Source organism: Bactrocera oleae, chromosome 6 (assembly GCF_042242935.1).
Source record: "Bactrocera oleae isolate idBacOlea1 chromosome 6, idBacOlea1, whole genome shotgun sequence".
Lineage (NCBI taxonomy): Eukaryota > Metazoa > Arthropoda > Insecta > Diptera > Tephritidae > Bactrocera > Bactrocera oleae.
This window is the reverse complement of record NC_091540.1, coordinates 73,707,788-73,727,020: the sequence shown is the minus strand read 5'-3', so window position 1 is coordinate 73,727,020 and position 19,233 is coordinate 73,707,788. Positions and strand designations below refer to the sequence as shown.

The 19,233-nt window shown below is 32.9% G+C and overlaps 3 protein-coding genes across 14 annotated transcripts; 1 reads left to right on the top strand and 2 right to left on the bottom strand.

The window, feature by feature from the left end:
- The first annotated feature begins 517 nt into the window (after positions 1 to 517).
- On the top strand, positions 518 to 9,462 carry ZnT63C (zinc transporter 63C). 2 transcript variants are annotated; one of them, XM_036363856.2, is made up of 11 exons: positions 518 to 693; positions 6,677 to 6,862; positions 6,948 to 7,072; positions 7,137 to 7,234; positions 7,472 to 7,593; positions 7,657 to 7,782; positions 7,851 to 7,997; positions 8,054 to 8,166; positions 8,263 to 8,494; positions 8,569 to 8,650; positions 8,751 to 9,462. In XM_036363856.2, the coding sequence occupies exons 2-11, from the start codon at positions 6,686 to 6,688 to the stop codon at positions 8,843 to 8,845; spliced, it is 1,317 nt and encodes a 438-aa protein (XP_036219749.1). In that variant the 5' UTR covers positions 518 to 693; positions 6,677 to 6,685; the 3' UTR covers positions 8,846 to 9,462. The 2 variants fall into 2 exon arrangements, with proteins under 2 accessions (XP_036219749.1, XP_014099535.1); XM_014244060.3 differs by having other exon boundaries at positions 518 to 713.
- PIG-C (phosphatidylinositol glycan anchor biosynthesis class C) lies at positions 8,011 to 12,098 on the bottom strand. Of its 9 annotated transcripts, XM_036363860.2 has the most exons (4): positions 11,986 to 12,095; positions 11,439 to 11,535; positions 9,938 to 10,825; positions 8,011 to 9,881 (listed from the first exon to the last, which is right to left on the bottom strand). In XM_036363860.2, the coding sequence occupies exon 3, from the start codon at positions 10,796 to 10,798 to the stop codon at positions 9,944 to 9,946; it is 855 nt and encodes a 284-aa protein (XP_036219753.2). In that variant the 5' UTR covers positions 10,799 to 10,825; positions 11,439 to 11,535; positions 11,986 to 12,095; the 3' UTR covers positions 8,011 to 9,881; positions 9,938 to 9,943. The 9 variants fall into 9 exon arrangements, with proteins under 9 accessions (XP_036219753.2, XP_069966963.1, XP_069966962.1 ...); XM_070110862.1 differs by having other exon boundaries at positions 9,871 to 10,825; positions 11,375 to 11,535; XM_070110861.1 differs by having other exon boundaries at positions 9,871 to 10,825.
- Positions 12,099 to 14,985: 2,887 nt separating this feature from the next.
- Positions 14,986 to 18,883, bottom strand: Fit1 (Fermitin 1). Of its 3 annotated transcripts, XM_014245379.3 has the most exons (3): positions 18,643 to 18,882; positions 18,396 to 18,502; positions 14,986 to 18,315 (listed from the first exon to the last, which is right to left on the bottom strand). In XM_014245379.3, exon 3 carries the CDS (start codon positions 18,231 to 18,233, stop codon positions 16,095 to 16,097), a length of 2,139 nt encoding a protein of 712 aa, XP_014100854.1. In that variant the 5' UTR covers positions 18,234 to 18,315; positions 18,396 to 18,502; positions 18,643 to 18,882; the 3' UTR covers positions 14,986 to 16,094. The 3 variants fall into 3 exon arrangements, with proteins under 3 accessions (XP_014100854.1, XP_069966961.1, XP_036219748.1); XM_070110860.1 differs by lacking the exon at positions 18,396 to 18,502 and having other exon boundaries at positions 18,643 to 18,883; XM_036363855.2 differs by having other exon boundaries at positions 18,396 to 18,882.
- Positions 18,884 to 19,233: the final 350 nt, after the last annotated feature.

The window sequence follows — 19,233 nt, the reverse complement described above, 5'->3', positions numbered from 1 at the left end:
CCCTAGAGCTAACAATCATACAAATAAATTAAATATTACTAATTTTTAAAATTATAATTTAAATGCCTCTCTCCGGGAATGCACACATATTTATAAGCTATAAAAATTTTTCCTAGCTATTGAGCTCCGGTTTCACCACGAAAAATGTTATAATTTTATTTTCCCTGTCAGAATTTTTATTTTTCTACCGAGTGCCACAGTTTAATAACACGTGGCACGTTTATTAATTTAATTACCAAGACGAAAATTCAAACGACGCAATTGCGTTTGTTGCACAGCAAAATGTAAAATTTTTTTACACCATAGGAAATTATTTCGCCCCAACTTAACACAGAGAAAAATGTTAATGTTTGGAACACTGAGGGAGTCAAAGTCAAATTGTAAAAATAAATTTTAAATTAACTGAATCAAGTGCATACGGGAACACAGCTAACAAAGTTGTTTGCTCTGGCAGCACTAACTAGATACGTTGAATCTGATGATTTTGGCATTTTCAGTGATTTGACATTCCACTATTATTGACAGGAATTTATTTGGCTTAAGTACTTAGTTTTTTTGTGTGGTGACGGTCAAATATTTCTTAATATCATGTATTTGTTTGCGTTTTAATGTGACAAGTAATGAATACTAAGTGAAATTAATACTAAAGAAAAACAAGTGTTGAATTACCAATCTATAACTCGAACGACAAAGGTGGAATTTGTGTTTTAAATGTTAGTGAAGTTTATTTCTTGAAATTGTTTAATTTACGTTTAGTCTGAAGATAGAATTTTTGTACATAAACTTCATGTAATTAATTAAATGTAAATTTGAATCATTATTTTTTATTATTTCGTTATACTGCTCGTTTTCAATAACATCATTTGGTATTGTATAAATTATATTAACCATTTTAACAACCAAATATTACGTTGAACTACTGCTTACACTGCTCAGTTTTAATAGATGATGAGAAGATACACCAGTTCAACATTGGAGAAAATTTGTACATTTCACCGCTAGTCGTTTAGAAATTCCACCAAGCTATTACCAATATGATGTAATATTATTGTAACAGAATAATACATTATCAAGAAAATGGGGCAAGCTTTGGCGGAATGTACATACATATGTATGTGGACCTGAGTTCTAGTTAACTTAAAAACGATGATATATAATTGCTGCGATCTCAAAAACTATAGGTCTGAGGCTGGTATATGCATATATAATTTTTAATCTGGAGAAACTCTTATTTCCGTACAACCATTAGATTATGGATAGATAGACCAGAAATTTTATTTACTTAATTCAGAAAAATTTATGCTTCCAAAAGTATTTTCATACGCAGTATTAAAGATATTTTTAGACTCTTGCAACATGTTGCTACAGAGTATAATAGTTTTGTTCACCTAACGGTTGTTTGTATCATCTAAAACTAATCGAGCTAGATAAAGGGTTATACAATATATATATAAACTATCAGGATGAAGAGACGAGTTGAAATCCGGTTGACTGTCTGTCTGTTCGTCCGTCTGTACAAGCTGTAACTTGAGTAAAAATTGTGATATCTTTATGAATCTTGGTACATATGTTTCTTGGTACCGTAAGACGGTTGGTATTGCAGATGAGCATAATCGGTCTCGCCCCCTAATAGGTTTAATGTGCACTGAGAACAAATATTTTTAGCACCTCTATCACAGTGTAAAAATGGTTGAAATCGGGTGACAACCCCGACCACTCCCCATTTAATGGTACTGTTAAAAACTACTAAAAGCGCTATAAATCAAGCACTAAATACGCCAAGGAAATTAAATTTTATCTCTGGGATGGTATGAGATGACCTAATAGGAACCGACTTCAAAATTAGACAGTGGGTGTGGCACCGCTCACTTTTAGGTGAAAAATTGTCTAAATGGACCCAAGTGCCTATAGTTGACTTTTCACCGAAAATATTGGTCAATGTGTAAGATATATAATTGAAATTCATATAATAAAATAAATAAATGAAACTCTCGATAATAGTACGTTGTTGTGTCAAAAATGGGTTGAATCGGATCAATACTTCCTTTAATATACAATTTTGCCAACACCTGTCGTAATTTCTTTTGCAAGTTGCGAGAATATCAAATGCTCAGCTGGCCCGAACTTAGAACTTCCTTACTTGTTTTTAATTACATCTGATTATGATTGTTATGTGATCATGTTCCAAAAATCAATGAATGCAAGTTTGAATTGAAATGAAACCGTGATTTAAACTACAAGTAGCTTAATAATTACATAATATAAGTTACAAGTTAAGAGAAAATAGTATAAGGGATTACGCGATCCCAATGTAATTTTTCATATGTCTGTAAACCAATATTTGATATCGAATATATATACATACATATATATAAATTGATATTTTTTATAGTTGATTGATTTTGATATATATGTATAAATACATATATATATACATATCTGTCTTTGTCGGTTATATTAGTTATATATGTACACATATATCGAAATTAATCAATTATTAAAAAATATCATTCGTCTGTTAAGATATCCTAAATGATAACAACCGCTAGTTGGCGGGGCCAATCTGGCAATCTAATAATTACTATCTACATATGTATATGATTTATTCAGTCATGTTATTTTATTTCTTTGAAATTTGTCGTGATGTGTATTAATGTATTTAAAAGACGTCGCCTAGCCAATTTCCAAACAGACAAGCTTGTTAATTATTTATGGTTTTTCAAAAATGTGCTCTACAATTTTTATAGACACATCATCCTTTTGTCAACTGATCGAAAACAGATAAATTGTGATAAGGGAATACTGCCATGTTTAATTTTTTATCTCTACTGGAAGTCGATATCAACGTTATAAAACAAATTTTAATCTCTAACTGAGATTCTATTCGTAACTTTAGTAACAAAATACGTGATGTGCATACATTTACATATATATGTATTTACAATCATTTCTAATATATGTACAAGCATACAAACATATGTAAATACTTGTATATACTTTCAAATGTAAATAAATACCCATATGACTCTTATTAATTAATAATATAAAAACAAATCTGAAATTGTGAGTGTAATGTAATTTTCGGTATTTTTAACAGCGTTTGCGCCCATTTGTATGAGTAGTTTTTAACTTAATTGATAATTTCTGCTAAAGCGAATAAAACGATTAATTACGGAAAATTTTAATCTATACTATATTACATTTATATTTGATATTAATAAAATGAAAATTTGCGAAACTGTTAAAGCTATTCCCCCAACCCTAAACTCGTGATAAAGTTAAAGGTTGAGCAAAAAACAAATAATTGCACTGAAACAATAAAGATGCCATTTAACATATTAAATGCTCTTAATAAATAATAGCCTACTGAAACTGAAAGTTTAATAAATTAAGTACAAAATAGTGCAACGCATAGTCATAAATAAAACAAGTAAGAAAGGGCTAAGCTCGGGTGTAACCGAATATTTCATACTCTTGCAACATGCAAGGAGCAAAGGCGGAGGAACACTCAGGTTTGGGCAAAACTTTCTATCAAACTAATGAAAGTATTGCCGTGATTTCTTGCATTTAATGAAAGAGGTGTAATTAGAAAAAAAAATCTTCTAAATATCATTAAGATTTATTACATATTGGTTGTTGTTGTTGTTGTTGTAACGGTTATCTAGTCCATGCTTGGGTGGTAAGTTTGAGTTTGATTGTCGTCGAAATTATCTCCCAGGCCAGGAGGCCCAGGAAACGAGCTGTTTCGACGAGGTTGGACCATTGCTAAAAGGATGTTGGATGAGTGGGGTTCGTTGGGCATGCAAAGAGGTGGTTAGTGTCATGCGGAGACTGATTGCATGCAGGACCTATATTGGGTATGGCGGGGTCGATTCTGGATAAGTAGGAGCTTAACCTGCTACAGTACCCAGAACAAAGTTTCGCAAGGGTCACTCTAGATTCACGTGGAAACTCGAGCTCTACGTCTGTGATGGCTAGTGGTTTGACTCCAAGTACGCCATTCACTGAGAGGTAGTCGGTGAAGGTGTTAATGGCTCCACTGTGAATGGCGGTCAGTGCATGTCTAAAGTTCGTCGCGTCCGAAGTCGTACCAATGTCGTCGACGTAATCAATGAAGGACCTCTTGATGTTCCTAGTAGACGGTTCCGCTTCAAGCGGGCGACTGCAGGAGGGTTTCTATTAACACATCCCAGCAGAAACTGCTTGGAGAGGAGCTCGTTATGTTCCTTGATTCCCGTGATAGTTCGGAGTAGTGTGTTTTGACATGTCTGAAGCTTCTTCGTCTGCGTTGCACTACATCCAGGCGGCCATATTGGTGCAGCGTAGCTTAAGACCGGCGGGCCGATTACCTTGCCTGAGGCTGTCGAATGTAACACCTAAAATTTTAGGGTTGACCGACGTAATTTTAATCCAGTCAGTAAAGGGGTATAGTGTCAGGCTCCTTGGAGAGAAGAAGCAAAAAAAGGTCGGTGAGATAGCATCTTGCTTTTGAGTACATGCCATCAATTCCATTGCCCGACGTCAATATCGGTCATATTACATATTGGTCGATAGATGCGGTATAAAGTGATCCGGAGGTTCGAAAATATTTATATTAGGTATATGGGGGCTAATTGAAGTGTTGACTTGCTTTTACCCCAGAAAGTCTTATTCTGATAACTTTATTGAAGTGTTTTTTGTATACTGTAAAGTGAAAAATCAGACGGATTTAATAGTTTGTTATAAGGGATTTAAGCGGGGTTGTCATGGTGTCATCAGTGTACAATAGGAATGTTTGGGAAAACACACGCCAAATTTGGTTGAAATCGGTCAAATAGTTCCTGCGATTTAAGATTTTACCTTGTCTAATTTTCACACCAGATCCTATCAAGCTCTTCTCTACCATTTTGGTTGTTAAATTTAATGCTTGGCTCATTTATTCAGTAAGTAATCGTACTTTAAGTACTTTTCAACATAACCGTTATATCGGGAGTGGGTGTGGTTAATATCCGATTTTACCCATTTTCACAGAGTTTGAAGAGGTGATAAAATTCCTTTTTTTCAGCATCTTAAGCGGTTTGGAAGATATGTACATTAAACTATTTAGGGGGCGGAGCCACGTCCACTTGTTAAAAATTATTCATCCCATAGGTGCCCTTTGCTGATGCGATCTCTTGTACCAAATTACAGTTTTGTATCTTAATTTGAGGCTTAGTTGACACTTTAAAATTTTTGGTTTAATGCAGTTTTGGGGCGTGACAATGGCCCGATTCCGCCCATTTGCAATACCAACCTCCTCCCTTGGGTACCAAGGAATATGTGCACCAAGTTTCATCAAAATATCTTAATTTATCACTTGCACGAACAGACAGACGGACGGACAGACAGTCACCCGGATCCTGATCATTTGAGGTTATGTGCAAACGGCATTTCAGAACATTAGAAATGCTTGACTAATTGTAAATACTTCCGCAACATTCTTATTCGTTATGTATTCGCCTGGAATTTTGCCAAAAAATGATTAAAATAGCCGAAGAAGACAATAACTTCATAAATTGCCTGTTTATGTCTGATGAGGCCTATTTTAATCTAAACGGAAATTTAAACAAGCAAAATTGTAGTTTATGGAGTAAATTAAATCCAGAAATAATCCACGAGACGGAACTTCACCCAGAACGAGTCACTGTGTGTTGCGCAGTTTCATCAAGCTGTATTGTCGGGAAACACTTCTTTGAAGAAAATGATGTAATAGTAACTGTCAAGGGGCACCATTATTTAAAGATGTTGAATGAGTTTTTTTACCCAGAACTGCACTGAAGACGTAATCCTTTCAATAGCGTTTGTATTCAGCTAGATGAAGCATAGCCAGATGAAACATAGCCAGACTGGTTATTGCGGAGCTCCAACGAAAATTTGAAAACAAATCAATATCAAGATATCACTTTCCGCTGGCCCCCAAGGTCACCCGACCTGACTGCAACATACTTTTTTTTATGGAGTTATGTCAAGCAAGAGGTATACAAAACAGAACCCAGAAATGTGCAGACCATAAAAATGATAATTGAGGCAATTCCACCTTCAACCCTTCAGGCGCAATGAATAAATTTCTAATTGGGTGTCGCATGTGCGTGGCTGAGCATGGAGGTAATTTACCGTCCATATTTTTTAAAAATAATTAATTAGGTAAAAAAAATTAAATTTTCTTATTGTATAGATATAATAAAAAATGTAATGCATTGATTAAAAAAAAGTTATTACGGTTTGTTTTTGTAGCATGATTCGTGTATATGTACTACTTGATATCTATCTCGATTAGTTTTAGGTGATAGAAATACTTAACACATACATACATATGTATGTATATATATAAATATATATATTTACTTACATATGCACATATTTTGGACAGGAACTGGGTTATGTTTGTAAATTCTTATGATAATAGTGATTGGGTTACTACAAGCTAGTTTGCACGACCTAATTTTTAGGCTTTTCTAAAATTATAAAGATAGGGGAATATATATATATATTATATATTCATATGTAAGTATGTATACACACGCTGCCATAATCAGGTTTGCACACACTATTTTCGGACCTTTGTTTTTCACGAGATTTTATTTATTATGGAATATGTATGTATATGCGTTAGTCACTGTATGTAATGTATTCAATAACTTATACCTCTCTTTCGTAGCATCAAAAAATGTCTAAATATACAGGGAAAAAATGTCGTTTACTTTCTATGATGTGGCTGACTGCGTTTTTCTTCTTCGTGGAAATCGTGGTGGGCTATGTGACAAATTCAATGGCCTTGGTAGCAGATAGTTTTCATATGTTAGGTGACATAGCTGCCCTTGTCATATCATTCCTATCAGTAAAAGTACGTAATAGTTAAATATTTACATATCCATATATATAAGTACATATAAAAATTCAAAATTCTTGACTTATCCAAATTCATTCAGATGTCCCCGAAAAAATGGTCCAAAAATACATTTGGATGGGCGCGAGCAGAAGTGTTGGGTGCCCTGGTTAATGCAGTTTTTTTAGTTGCTTTGTGCTTTAGCATTACCATAGAAGCTTGTAAAAGGTAAAATATTAACGTTAAACACACGTGCAATGGAATATATGTTAATATATCTATGATCTTATAGATTTATTGAAGAAGAGGAAATTCACGAACCGAAACTCTTAGTTATAGTAGGCTGCCTAGGTTTGTTGGTAAATGTGATAGGTTTATGTTTGCTTTATGGTGAGTAAAATTGAAGTGTGTATGAATTTAAAACTACGCTCGATCTCCATTTTGTAACGTCATCTGTCACAACAAGTTATGAAAATTTACATAAGTAAAAATAAAACTAATTTGCTTTTCATTGCTGCTAAAATGTTAGAGAAAAACTATATAAACAGATAATTGGCGTGTAAAAAAAAAAAGAGTGTTTAATTTTTATATAGAAATACATATTTATATCCATTTGTTCAATACTAGAACACGGCGGTCACCATGGCCATTCACATGGGGGAGGTCTTACTAGGAATCATAGCAGACTCACCGAACTGGCTAATATAGATGATGGTGAGGGCGAAGCTGAATTTGCTTACGAAAAAGAGGTATTTTATTAAACATAATAAAACACAATGAAGTAAAAAATATATACATATATTGTATTTTAGAAAAAACCAGTGAAGAAATTGAACCATGGACATAGTCATGATGCAGGCCATATGAATATGAGAGGTGCATTTTTACATGTATTAAGTGATGCCTTGGGTAGCATTATTGTAGTGATAAGCGCTTTGGTATGTGCACAAATCGCCTATAGAAACGCATTGTGAGAATTTTTGTTTCCGTTCATTTGTATGTTTAGGTGGTATGGTTAACGGACTGGAAATATCGATATTATATGGATCCTGCTCTTTCAATTGTGTTAGTTTGCTTAATTTTACATTCTGTTTGGCCCCTTCTACGTGAATCTGCGTTAATATTGCTGCAAACTGTTCCAACTCATATTCAGGTAATTGATTGGATCTAGTACCTGGTTCAAACTATATTTTGTGTTGGTTAATGTAGGTCGATGCCATTCAAAAGCGTCTCTTAGAAAAGGTTGACGGAGTCTTGGCCGTTCACGAATTTCATGTTTGGCAATTGGCTGGAGATCGCATAATCGCTTCAGCGCATATAAGGTAACAAATCTACATGTGTACACGTGTTGTGTTTTTTAATACGAGTATCTTACGTCTATGTTGCAAATATTTTTTTTATTTAATATTCATTATTAGATGTCGGAACCTTTCGGAATACATGAAAATTGCTGAAAAAGTTAAGGAGTTTTTTCACAATGAAGGCATACACTCCACCACAATCCAACCTGAATTTGTTGAAATAGAAGGTTGTAATATGTCTGACGGTACATCTAGTCTAAATATGAGTGGCTCTGATTGCGCACTAGATTGTCCAAGTACTGCCGAAGGATGTGTTAAAGCAACTTGTTGTCAAAATAATAGCAAATTAGTAAGTTCTGAAAACAAGTTAATAATACATATCCAAAACTTAACCATATATTGTAATTCTTATTTTTTTGGCAGAACCAGGTGCCCTCGCCGACAAATTCCCCTTATGCATGTCGCCAAAGGAACTCGTCCAAAAATCCAAATGATGTGGAAGCAGGTACATATTTTGTTCATTGGTTGTGCTATTATTTTACATAAATTCTGTCCCATTAACACATTTCCCGATTTTCTTTTCAATTCGACTGGACTTATTATAGGCTCTTCACTTTTGGAATGTTTAGCTGGTGCATCGTATTCTGTTAATAATGGCAATTCAGAGTCTGGGCGTACGACTAATGGAGATGTAGTGTGACACCTTTGCCTCTCATATATGAGAGAAGAGTAACAAAATGAAAAAAAATCACAAACGCACAGAAAAAAATTTGTATTATCCATTTTTATTACAATTTCGCTACAGGTATAATTAATGGTTGAAAATCTGAATAGATAAGAATTCAACCAAAGATTGATAACAAATTCAGAATCGCATTGAATCAAGTAATATGATGTTATAAAACATTAATAACATATTTATTAATAAAGCATCAAGCACTGGTTCGATAGACAAAAATATGATAGTAAAAGTTAGTGAATGTTAGTAGGATATTCATCTAAATTTAGTAGTAAAATTATAATTTTTTCAGTACTTTAACAACTAAGTAATCGTTATATTAGATTATAATTATAAAATTTAAAAAAAAATTGGAGGCATTTCTTCTTTTTGACAATTGTTTGTCCAAATTGAAGTGATGTAGATATTTTTTATTTTCATAATTTTACATGCATACATATGTAATATATAAATTTTAGATGTAAGAAATAAAATATCTTTCACTTTTTGTGACATTTTTACTTTAAACATTGATATATGTACGAACATGAGTATTTACAATAAATTTTCACAAATTGAGCATATTTCTCAGCATTGCATATGCGAATGTATTATCCTTGATTATCATTAGGTTTAATATTATTTAGGTTGTGATATGTATTTTCGAATTTTTGGAACTTGCAGACATTATATAGTTAAATATGTGCAATTCCACCCTGTTGTACATCGGCACTTCAACAATATCACATCAACCAAATAGCTGTAATATACCAATCGGTTACAACAATTGGAATCATGAATCTATTGTATTAAATTAGATAAACTGGCTAGTCCACATACGGCATTCTTTCACTGTCAGTCCATTGAATGTTTTCACCTCTGTACAACAATCTCTTCCTATCGACAACAATTCTAAATATTATTTGAGAAGTATTCTTCGCCTCAGCAACAACCACAAATTGTAACCCCGCACAAACAAAACAGGCAGGTTAGTTAAAAAAACACCGTTATTATGGATCTAAAAACAATATTTTTTATTAATTCCAATGATATATAACATTTATCAAATAATACGTTTGATTATTTATCATTAATGACATTCTCTGAGTTTTCCTCTACTATTGCTTCATCCCATGGTCCATGAATATTTTGTTTGTATTGTTGTTGTGTCACAAATATGTATGGACATATAATATTAATAAATCCCGTTAAAATGGCATAAATTATAAGCATATTAATAGAAATGTTGTACAACAAAAAACAACAAACCATATAAGTAGGCAACAAAAGGTACCATCGCCAGTATAAAGATGTGAAAATAGGATAAAGTACAAAAAAGACAGACGCTTCTACAAGCAAAACAAACGCATGAAAAGCAGTAGAAAGGCGGGACGCCAAACAAATGGATGCAAATATCGCAGCATTCAGTGATAGCGCTTTTGAAACCATTGCAGCTGATAATCCATAATCGAAGAATATTAGATTGAAAAGCAGAACAAAGAATGTCATTGAAAATATTGTATCAGTACTTATAGCATTTGTTAGACGGTGTAGTAAAGGAGCAAAAATATATCCAAAGACCAACACCGTCAATAAAGTTTTTGAGTCCTCCAGAAGATATTGAAGTACAAAAAGCTTATGTCCTCGGTAAAAGATGTATCCAACTGAAGTGATTAGTCCAGTGACTAATAAAACATTAAGTGGGGCAACACTCTCGCTGTAAAGCAAATAAAAAATAACCAAAAAAGCGGTTATACATGAAATTTGATTATTTAGCCTAGTGATGCCTTTAAGAGCTTCCTCGAAAGTGAAAAAGCGAACATTTAAATTAGTTTTCAAATCTTTTAGAAAACTGGGATCTGTGTAATTGTCGTCGTATTCAGCATTTTCATACAAACATTTCTTCCAATGTTTATTGTAACAAGCACCAACCATGACGTATATTTATTTTGAACGCAGTATCTGAAAATAATATATTGGATTTATTATATAACTATCACAAAAATTCCATACTTTAAAATTATTCAGAAATGCGAAATCCGATTTCTTTTTAACTTTTTATTACCGATTTCACATTGAATCATTAATTAATGTCTAAAGTTAATGCTATGGTTGGGTTTAAGAATAGCATACCCCGCATTCGGGGTTAAAATGGTTATGTACAAATAGAAGAGATTCTCCAGATTAAGACAATATATACACTTAGTTGCCGCTGATTTATGGTTTTTGAGATATTTGCATTTAAAGTTCAAAAATTCAACTATTTAAAGTGCGCATTTCTCTCATATTTTTAACTTTTATGTGCACTAACACTTCATTATTTCATCTCTACACATTTGTTTGGTATTAAATAGTGCAAAACTAATTTTCATTCAATATCTAACTTTAGTTCAAATCAATTTCTTCATACAATAACAAAAAGGCTGCATGCAAACAAAAAATAAGTGGTACTATATTTTGCAAACGAATAAAATTAAATAATAAGGATTATAAAAGAAAGTAAGCACACACCGGTGTTGGACCGACCAGGGACGAAGGCCGCCAATGCTCAAAGGAATTATGTATTATATATTACCTGCCATTGGGGTATTATCTGTCTTCTTTATTCTTTTTGGTTCCTTTACGAACTATGTAGATACGGAAACACTGATTATTTGTTAGAATGCAAACCTCTTGTTGTGTGAATGAAAAGAAAGGAACAAAAATTAATATTGAATTAGTTATTTATGCACTATTTTTGCACTTAATATAAAATAAATGTGTGGAAACTAATTAGTGCAGTGTTAGTAGATATAAAAGTTAAAAATATCAGTGAGAAATCATTATATTTGGAAGATATACACAGCTTAAATAGTTTTTGAACTTTAAATGCAAATATCTTAAAAACCATAAGTCAGCCGCAACTATGTATATATATATATATATATTCTGAATCTGGAGGACATCCTCTATCCGTACGTAATCATTTTAACCCCGAATTTTAGGCGATTCTAAAATTTACCCAATGCTATTGTTATTACTTTAAGAGTGCACTAGACATTTATGTTCAAGGAATTGATAATTATAACCAATTAATATTTATATCATAAGCTATTGAGGTGTTGCCTTTTAATATTTACTACCGTAAAAATCATGGATACATTATCACTTGTACATTATAAGTAGTATATCCATTGTATTGTAACGAACACGGATGATAGAACAAAATAAATTACCACTGACAGCGAATTCGTAGTTGCCAGAATGCTCTAGTGGCGAACTTTTGTTAAGGATCTACTATATAAGGGCTGCCGGACTGCGCAGCAGACAAAGTTCTAATTGGAGTGTTGCCGTGTAAATAGCAATTAAGATATAAGAAGTTGTGCCTTCAACTAAGTCATATCGACTCATCTAGCCCCAGCATGTTGATAGTAAGGTAGTAAAGCGTAAAGTTTTTTCGATTAGAAATAAAAATAAGTGTATAGCTATTAAATTGGGACTTTTATTTAACAATCCAGTGATCGAACTCAAGATGGAGTTATAGGTAGACGAATTATCATGAAATCCGTTACAGTATAAACCTACAAGTAGCAAATGAATCAGCTGTGTTGCAAGAACTTTATTTTTAAAACAGCAGTTTTGAGAAAAAGCCGTTTTTGGCTCGGATCGGCTTGAAATTTTCAGACAATATTCCTAATGAATTGTACAATTGAATAAAAAAATCGATTTAAGTTACAAGACCCATGTAACACCTTAATATTCGTGGAGTTCTGTATATGCTCGCTAGCAGTTTCCTAAGTAGATTTATATTGCGAACATTTTCTGATTAAGTTCGTAGGCTGCTCGAAGCGGACATTAAAGCATATATGTACATATACAATGTTAATAGGTAATTCAGTTCAAATTTGCTATATGTATTTCTTCTTTATATTTTTACGTTCAAAATGCAAAAACAAAAATGTATGTTCCTATTTTCATTTTTGTGATAACGGGATTTTTGTGTAAGGAGAAGTAAACATAGGCACCATTAAATCTGCGTTCAGCTTTAAAAGTAGTTACAAAAGTATTAAAAAAGATAAAGAAAAATTAAATACAATATATTGTTGGATAGCCTCATTGTTTTAAACCCTCGCCAATCGATTTGGCATTGATCGTACCAACTTATCTTTTTCCTCAGCTGTAATCTGGGACTATTCTTCTTTCATAACACTTCGCAAAGCCACTTTACTTGTTATTGTGTGCTGACGAATTCTTTTTTCCAACAGATCCCATAGATGCTCAATAGGATTGAGGTCAGGTGATTGAGGGGGCATTTTAAGTTGTCTAGGAGCATTGTACAAGAGCCAAAGTCTAACTATTTCCGCAGTAAACTTCGGGTCATTATCTTGTTGAAACAAAACGTCGAAAATAATCCAAGATTCTCGGAACTTTGTTTCAAATTGTTTTTTTTTTATGTGTTCAAATAACCCCATTTATCCATTGTGGATTCAATAAATTCAAGCTGACCCACACCACCAGCCGCCATGCAATCCTACATCATAACTCCACCACCTCCGTGTTTAACTGTACCAACAAGATTGTGCTTTTCAAGGGCAGTTCCTGACTTGCGCCATACAATTTGTCGACCATTTATGCCAAAAATGCAAAATTTACTTTCATCCGAAAATATTACTTGTCTCCAGAATTTCGTCGACTTATTTATATAATTATGAGCAAATTCAATGCGCTTTCGCCTGTTTACAAATGAAATATATGGTTTCTTTCGAGCGACTCTACCATGATGTCCAGCTTTTCGTAAAAATTTTCTAGCAGTTTCGACACAAATTGCTTTTTTAATGGTTATATTTACGTTTTCAATAATCTTTGTGGACGTAATTCAAGGGTTAACTTTCACCATATTTATTATTTTCCATTCTTCCCGGGCTGATAATATTTTCGGACGGCCAGATCGCGGTTTCGACGTTAAAATTACGGTTTTTTTTAAATTGTTTACGACGCGCTGGACAGAAGAATACGTTCTTCCAATAGTTTGCCAAATTTTCCGACAGACTAATTTTTTTTCCTTTGGTTTCCATTTTTTTTAAATATTATTTAAACGCGTCACGAGCTCTTTAAACGACTAATTATATTAAAACAACTTAGAATCTACGCAAAAAGAACTAACAAATTCATGAGAAGTAACGGTATTTCCAATTCGAGCTAAGTGAACGCAGACTTCTTGGTGCCTATGTTTACTTGTTCTTACACTAAAATCCCGTTATCACAAAAATGAAAATAGGAATATACATTTGTGTTTTTGCATTTTGAACTTAAAAATATAAAGAAGAAATACATGTAGAAAATTTGAACTGAATTACCTATTTACATTGTGTTTTTACTTTACTTTAAGAAATGTGTCGGATGAACGCAGACTTTATTGGCTATGTGTACATATGTATGGTACATTATGATCTTCATTCATATAGAACGTTTCCACAAAAATTACTTAAGGATTGTATTCTGCCGATACAACAACAACAACAACATATAAACAGGATTAACTGGACGAAGAAACAAAAGTAATTTGAATAAAGTCATGAACATCTTCGCTGTCTTTGTTGCCATGCGAAATGTACCATATTTCTTATCAGACAGATACACACGTTACATAAAAATATGAGGACCCTTTTTTGCCTTCGTTATGAATGTAGAAAGACATCGGTTTCAACGTTATTTGTACCAAGAGTTATTCTCACATAACTATAGTTGTTTTTCTGAAGAAGCTATCTGTTCTGTTTATATTTATCTGTGCTCTAGATCTCCTATAAATGTAGAGGTTATGTTTAAAGACTGAATAAGTTTTTGTATATATTTTAAATTTACTCTAAAAATTACTTTCAAAATCTTATTTATGTATGTCCATTTATTAAAATTTTTTTAATAACAGTCAGAACTGTAACGATAAATCTTGGTTCATGGCTGTCGGCTACCAATCACAGCCAACTGAATGACGAACCTCCATCTCCCTTCTAGAGGAAATTGTTTCAAAATTTCAATATCGGCAATGATTATTTTAAGTTTAAATCAATTTTTATATCCAATCGAGTACTATTATTACTTTTTCCTCCTAATGTCTGATTGATTGGTGCGATACATTACCAGAATACAGTATTTTAAAATTATTTATTTGTTAATGCACAAATTGGTATTAAATAAACATAAATAGTACATAATTTATTTTTACTTGGTATTTGTTTGTAATATTGAATATTTATTCAGATTCAAACATTTTTCACTAAAAATTCACCAGTCAAAAATTTAAAAGCATTCTTATTGTGGATAATTTTACAATAAAGACCATGTTTATTATTTAGCTATTGTTTTGTATTTCAACTGCACACCTCGCAATATCATTTCCTCTTAAATTGATGGATGTAATCTTGTTTATATCCAATTAGTTACATTTACTATTTTTTTAATTCTTTTTGTCTCATAGCTAAACATTTCAAAACGACTATATAATTCGGCATAGCAATATTTCAATTCCATTATTCGGGCATAACATAATTGCATATATAAATGAAACTTTTATATAAAATTTAATATTTTTTGATGGGAAATTAGCCTGCTCTAAACAAATAAGTTGTAATATTTGACGTTAGGCTACTTGTGAATAAGGCACCGTCATGTTAACAATACAATTGTTAATTAGAATAAAACTTAAAGACATTTAGTACATTTAACAGTTTATGTACTTTGTTTAGATAATTAGAAAAATATACAAATACATACTTTTGTTTACACATTTTACAGAATAGTATAATTTGTTAAAACTGGTAAAATGTTAATAGTATAGTTATAAAAATGGATAATACCTTTATATAAAAAATAAATGTAAGGTACATCAGAAAGAACATTACGAATACCTAGTGTAATTAGTTTGGCTTAATATCTTACTTTCTAATAATTTTGAACGTTTCAGACAGGCTTTTCTTGATTAAATGCAGTTCAATCCAGTATAACGATTGAAATGATATCATGGTTATACATATGTATATTAATTCGTTTTTAAAAATTTTTAAATTTATTGACCACTTATTTGTTAAAAATGAAATCATATTTTATAAATTATTCCACAAAAAAGGTTTTGCACGACATTAAAAAACAACCATAATGTTATAAGTATTTAGAGTCCTTTTTAATGGACTATGAAATTTTTGTTATGTATGAGTATCAAGCGTACGAAATACTGGACGAAGCCTGCATATTTATTTTATGCCCATCCCCCGGTTAGTTTATGGAAAAGTTCTTCATTTAAAGTTTGGTTATTTTCTTTTGATCGCATTGACATAAATATATATCCACCAATAAATTCGTGAACAACTTTGCAATCGGCTGACTGACATGAGAATACAACTGTTTCATCATGAAATTGGATCATCATACATTTAATACCCCAGTTAACATTCCAGGCTTTCATCGTGTTGTAGCGCCATGTTTTAATATGATCACCAGTGTTGAGGTCCATCCGCATGATTCTATTATGTGCAACCCCAAGAAGTTCTTCCTTTTTGTGTCCATCAAATTTAATAACAAACAATGTTACTCCAAAATCAGGCAACGATTGCCAGGCCTCTATGTATTTAAGTTTTGCTTCTATCAACGACAGCTTTCGTACATTTGCATGCGCTTCTAAAATCCGTTGACCTGCTTTTGCAGATGCTTTGCGCAACATCCTGGGAGATAAATAGTCATTTGCATCAATGCTTCGTGGGTCTACATTAACAGCAATTCCTTGTACTGGTTTCTGCATGCTTAGAAATGATCGAATACTTGTCACTTCACTTTCATATGAACTATCAGCAAGAGAACGCCCTTTTGATGCTAATCGACAAGCGGCCATCCATCTGGCATATTGTTCTTCTGTGTCACAGCGGATCCACACTTCGCTATTTGGGCCGGTATGACCTTCTGGAGACACTTCTAATTTAATAGAAAATTTTCCTTGAGCTAAATTAACATCGGGAGTTACTTCACATCCACGCAAGTTTATAGTCAATTCCGGAGCACCGCGGCGAGAGTCATCAGCGGTTTTGTACAGATGAAGATGAAGATCTCGATATGCAAAAAAATATCTTTTATAACCTCTTAGTGTAAATTTACGAGGTTTCAGGAATTTCAAGTAGTCTGATAATTCTGGAATTTTTGTAATGTTGTTCACTTCTGTAGTAGCATTTGGCCCTTCTAATGTAATTTGCAGTTCATTAAGTGCGGAATCAATGTCATCGTATGTTCCATTTTCTCCATTGCCAGAATCTACGACATCTAATTTGGACGAATGTGAATCCGCTTGAAAATTTATTTGAAACTGTAGAGCGGCGAACATAAGTGACTCCTCTTCAGTACACTCAATTTCTTCATTTAAAATCGACCATCTGGCTTGTTCATACAATTGATTTATTCGCACCTGATCGTATTTCGGGTTGATGTCGAAAAATGTATAATACTTGAAACGTAAACATAAGGTATCATATTCGCGAATACCTTGTTCCATTATTGAAAGAGAAGAATCTAGCCATCCAACATTCATTCTCGCTTTTTCTATTAAAGTCCGCGGACGTAAAAGTCTTGCGCGTACATCTGGACTTGGAGATCTGGGTGAGCATGCTAAATTCTCTTGAATGTCACCGAGACTAGAAGACGAATCAATTGTTGTGTAACCGTTGTTACTTTGCTTCCAAGTTCCTGTTGGAGAGCTGATTGGAGTACTTGGAGCAGTTCCACTTGGACCTCGTCGAGGCGTTGAAGCATAAGGGGATACCGGACCACACAATAAATTTTCATTTTGTTGCTTATCCAGACTACCATTGCTTCCATTGAATGTAGAATTGATGGGAATAAAAGAATTTGTATCTAGAGCTGGTTGAAGATACGTTGTCCCATCAGAGTCTGCTACTGGTATTGCCTTTTGAGGTAATTTCGAAAAATTTTTTTTAAGGTGATCGGGTTCAATAGGCTTACAGAAGGATAATTCTTCAGGATATCTAATATCGAGCCCTTTACACAAATTTACTATTGATGCAAATGTCTTAATAGAAAAATCCACTCTACAATCTAAATATCGTAGATCCGGCAATTGCACTCGGAGAGTTTTGTGCATTGGAGTAAAGTGGAGTACGCAATCCGCTTGTACACCTACCTGATCTAATGTTGATCGGGTTCTCGTCAACCATACATTTTTTGCAGGCCACCAAAGGGCATGGTCTGACCAATCTTTTGGGTTTTCGGGTTCAACTAATTGCAGCATAATACCACCAATATGCTGATCGCCCCGTACTCGTAAAGTTTTTTCAATTCGCAAATCTGTGATAAAAATCCGTAGATTCCAAGAATTCTCGCCAACGTGAATCATTCTGTTTGTAACTTTTGCAACGTTTTATTTAAATGGGTATTTTACGATTCAACAAATTGTGCTCGCTCTTATGCAGCAGAATCTAAAATAAATAATATATAAAACAAATATTTTCAAGAACGCTTAAAACGAAAACGAATAGCGATGACGTAAGTTGCTTACTAAAAATCTGTGCTAATACATGCACATATTTCGCCTCCGTGTTTAAAATATTTGCGATTCAAACGAACTGCTTATCTTTTGGTGTAGCAGATGTTCAGTCGTCAATACTGCTTATTAAAATGATATAAAGTATTTGGTTTAGACACAAGTAAAATACCAAGAGTGTATTCACTTTTTCATTTATATCAAAAGTTGTCTATATTTCTAAATACAAAAACATCTTTTAAACAGTTTTTTCTGCGAATACCTTCTAGGGTTTCAAATAAATAAGTGCTATTTGTTCACATATAGATGTATGTATGCACAGAACTTTTTTTCCTTTTAGTTAATTAAAAAACCATCTCAGGTTTTCCGATCCAACAAAACGAATGAATAATGTAATTGTATTAGAAACAAACACAAGGTGGAGCTCACTTCACAACATATATTAAATGAATACAGTGTAAAAAAAAACAATAAACTAATCGCAACAAGCAGAAAATAGAACTGTTTCCATTACACACAGAATGAAGGAACGCTATAACTTTTAACAATTTATTAAAATTTCTCTCGGAGATTTCACTTCTCTCATGTAATATTTAGCATCTATTTTTAGAAGAACATCATATTAGAGAAATATAAGCTAAAGATGATTATAAAGTAAATACGAAAAACCAGCGTTGCAAAGACCATTCTTTCAAAATCATAGCTCTGCATAAAAAATTCCAAAAATTTAATTTTATACCAAATATAAGTTTTCAACACTATATAACGATCATAAAAATTTTTTTTCCGTTCCCACGACAGTCGGGTCTACGTAACCGGAACGGACCCGGGTTTATTCCGGCCAAGGACTGTC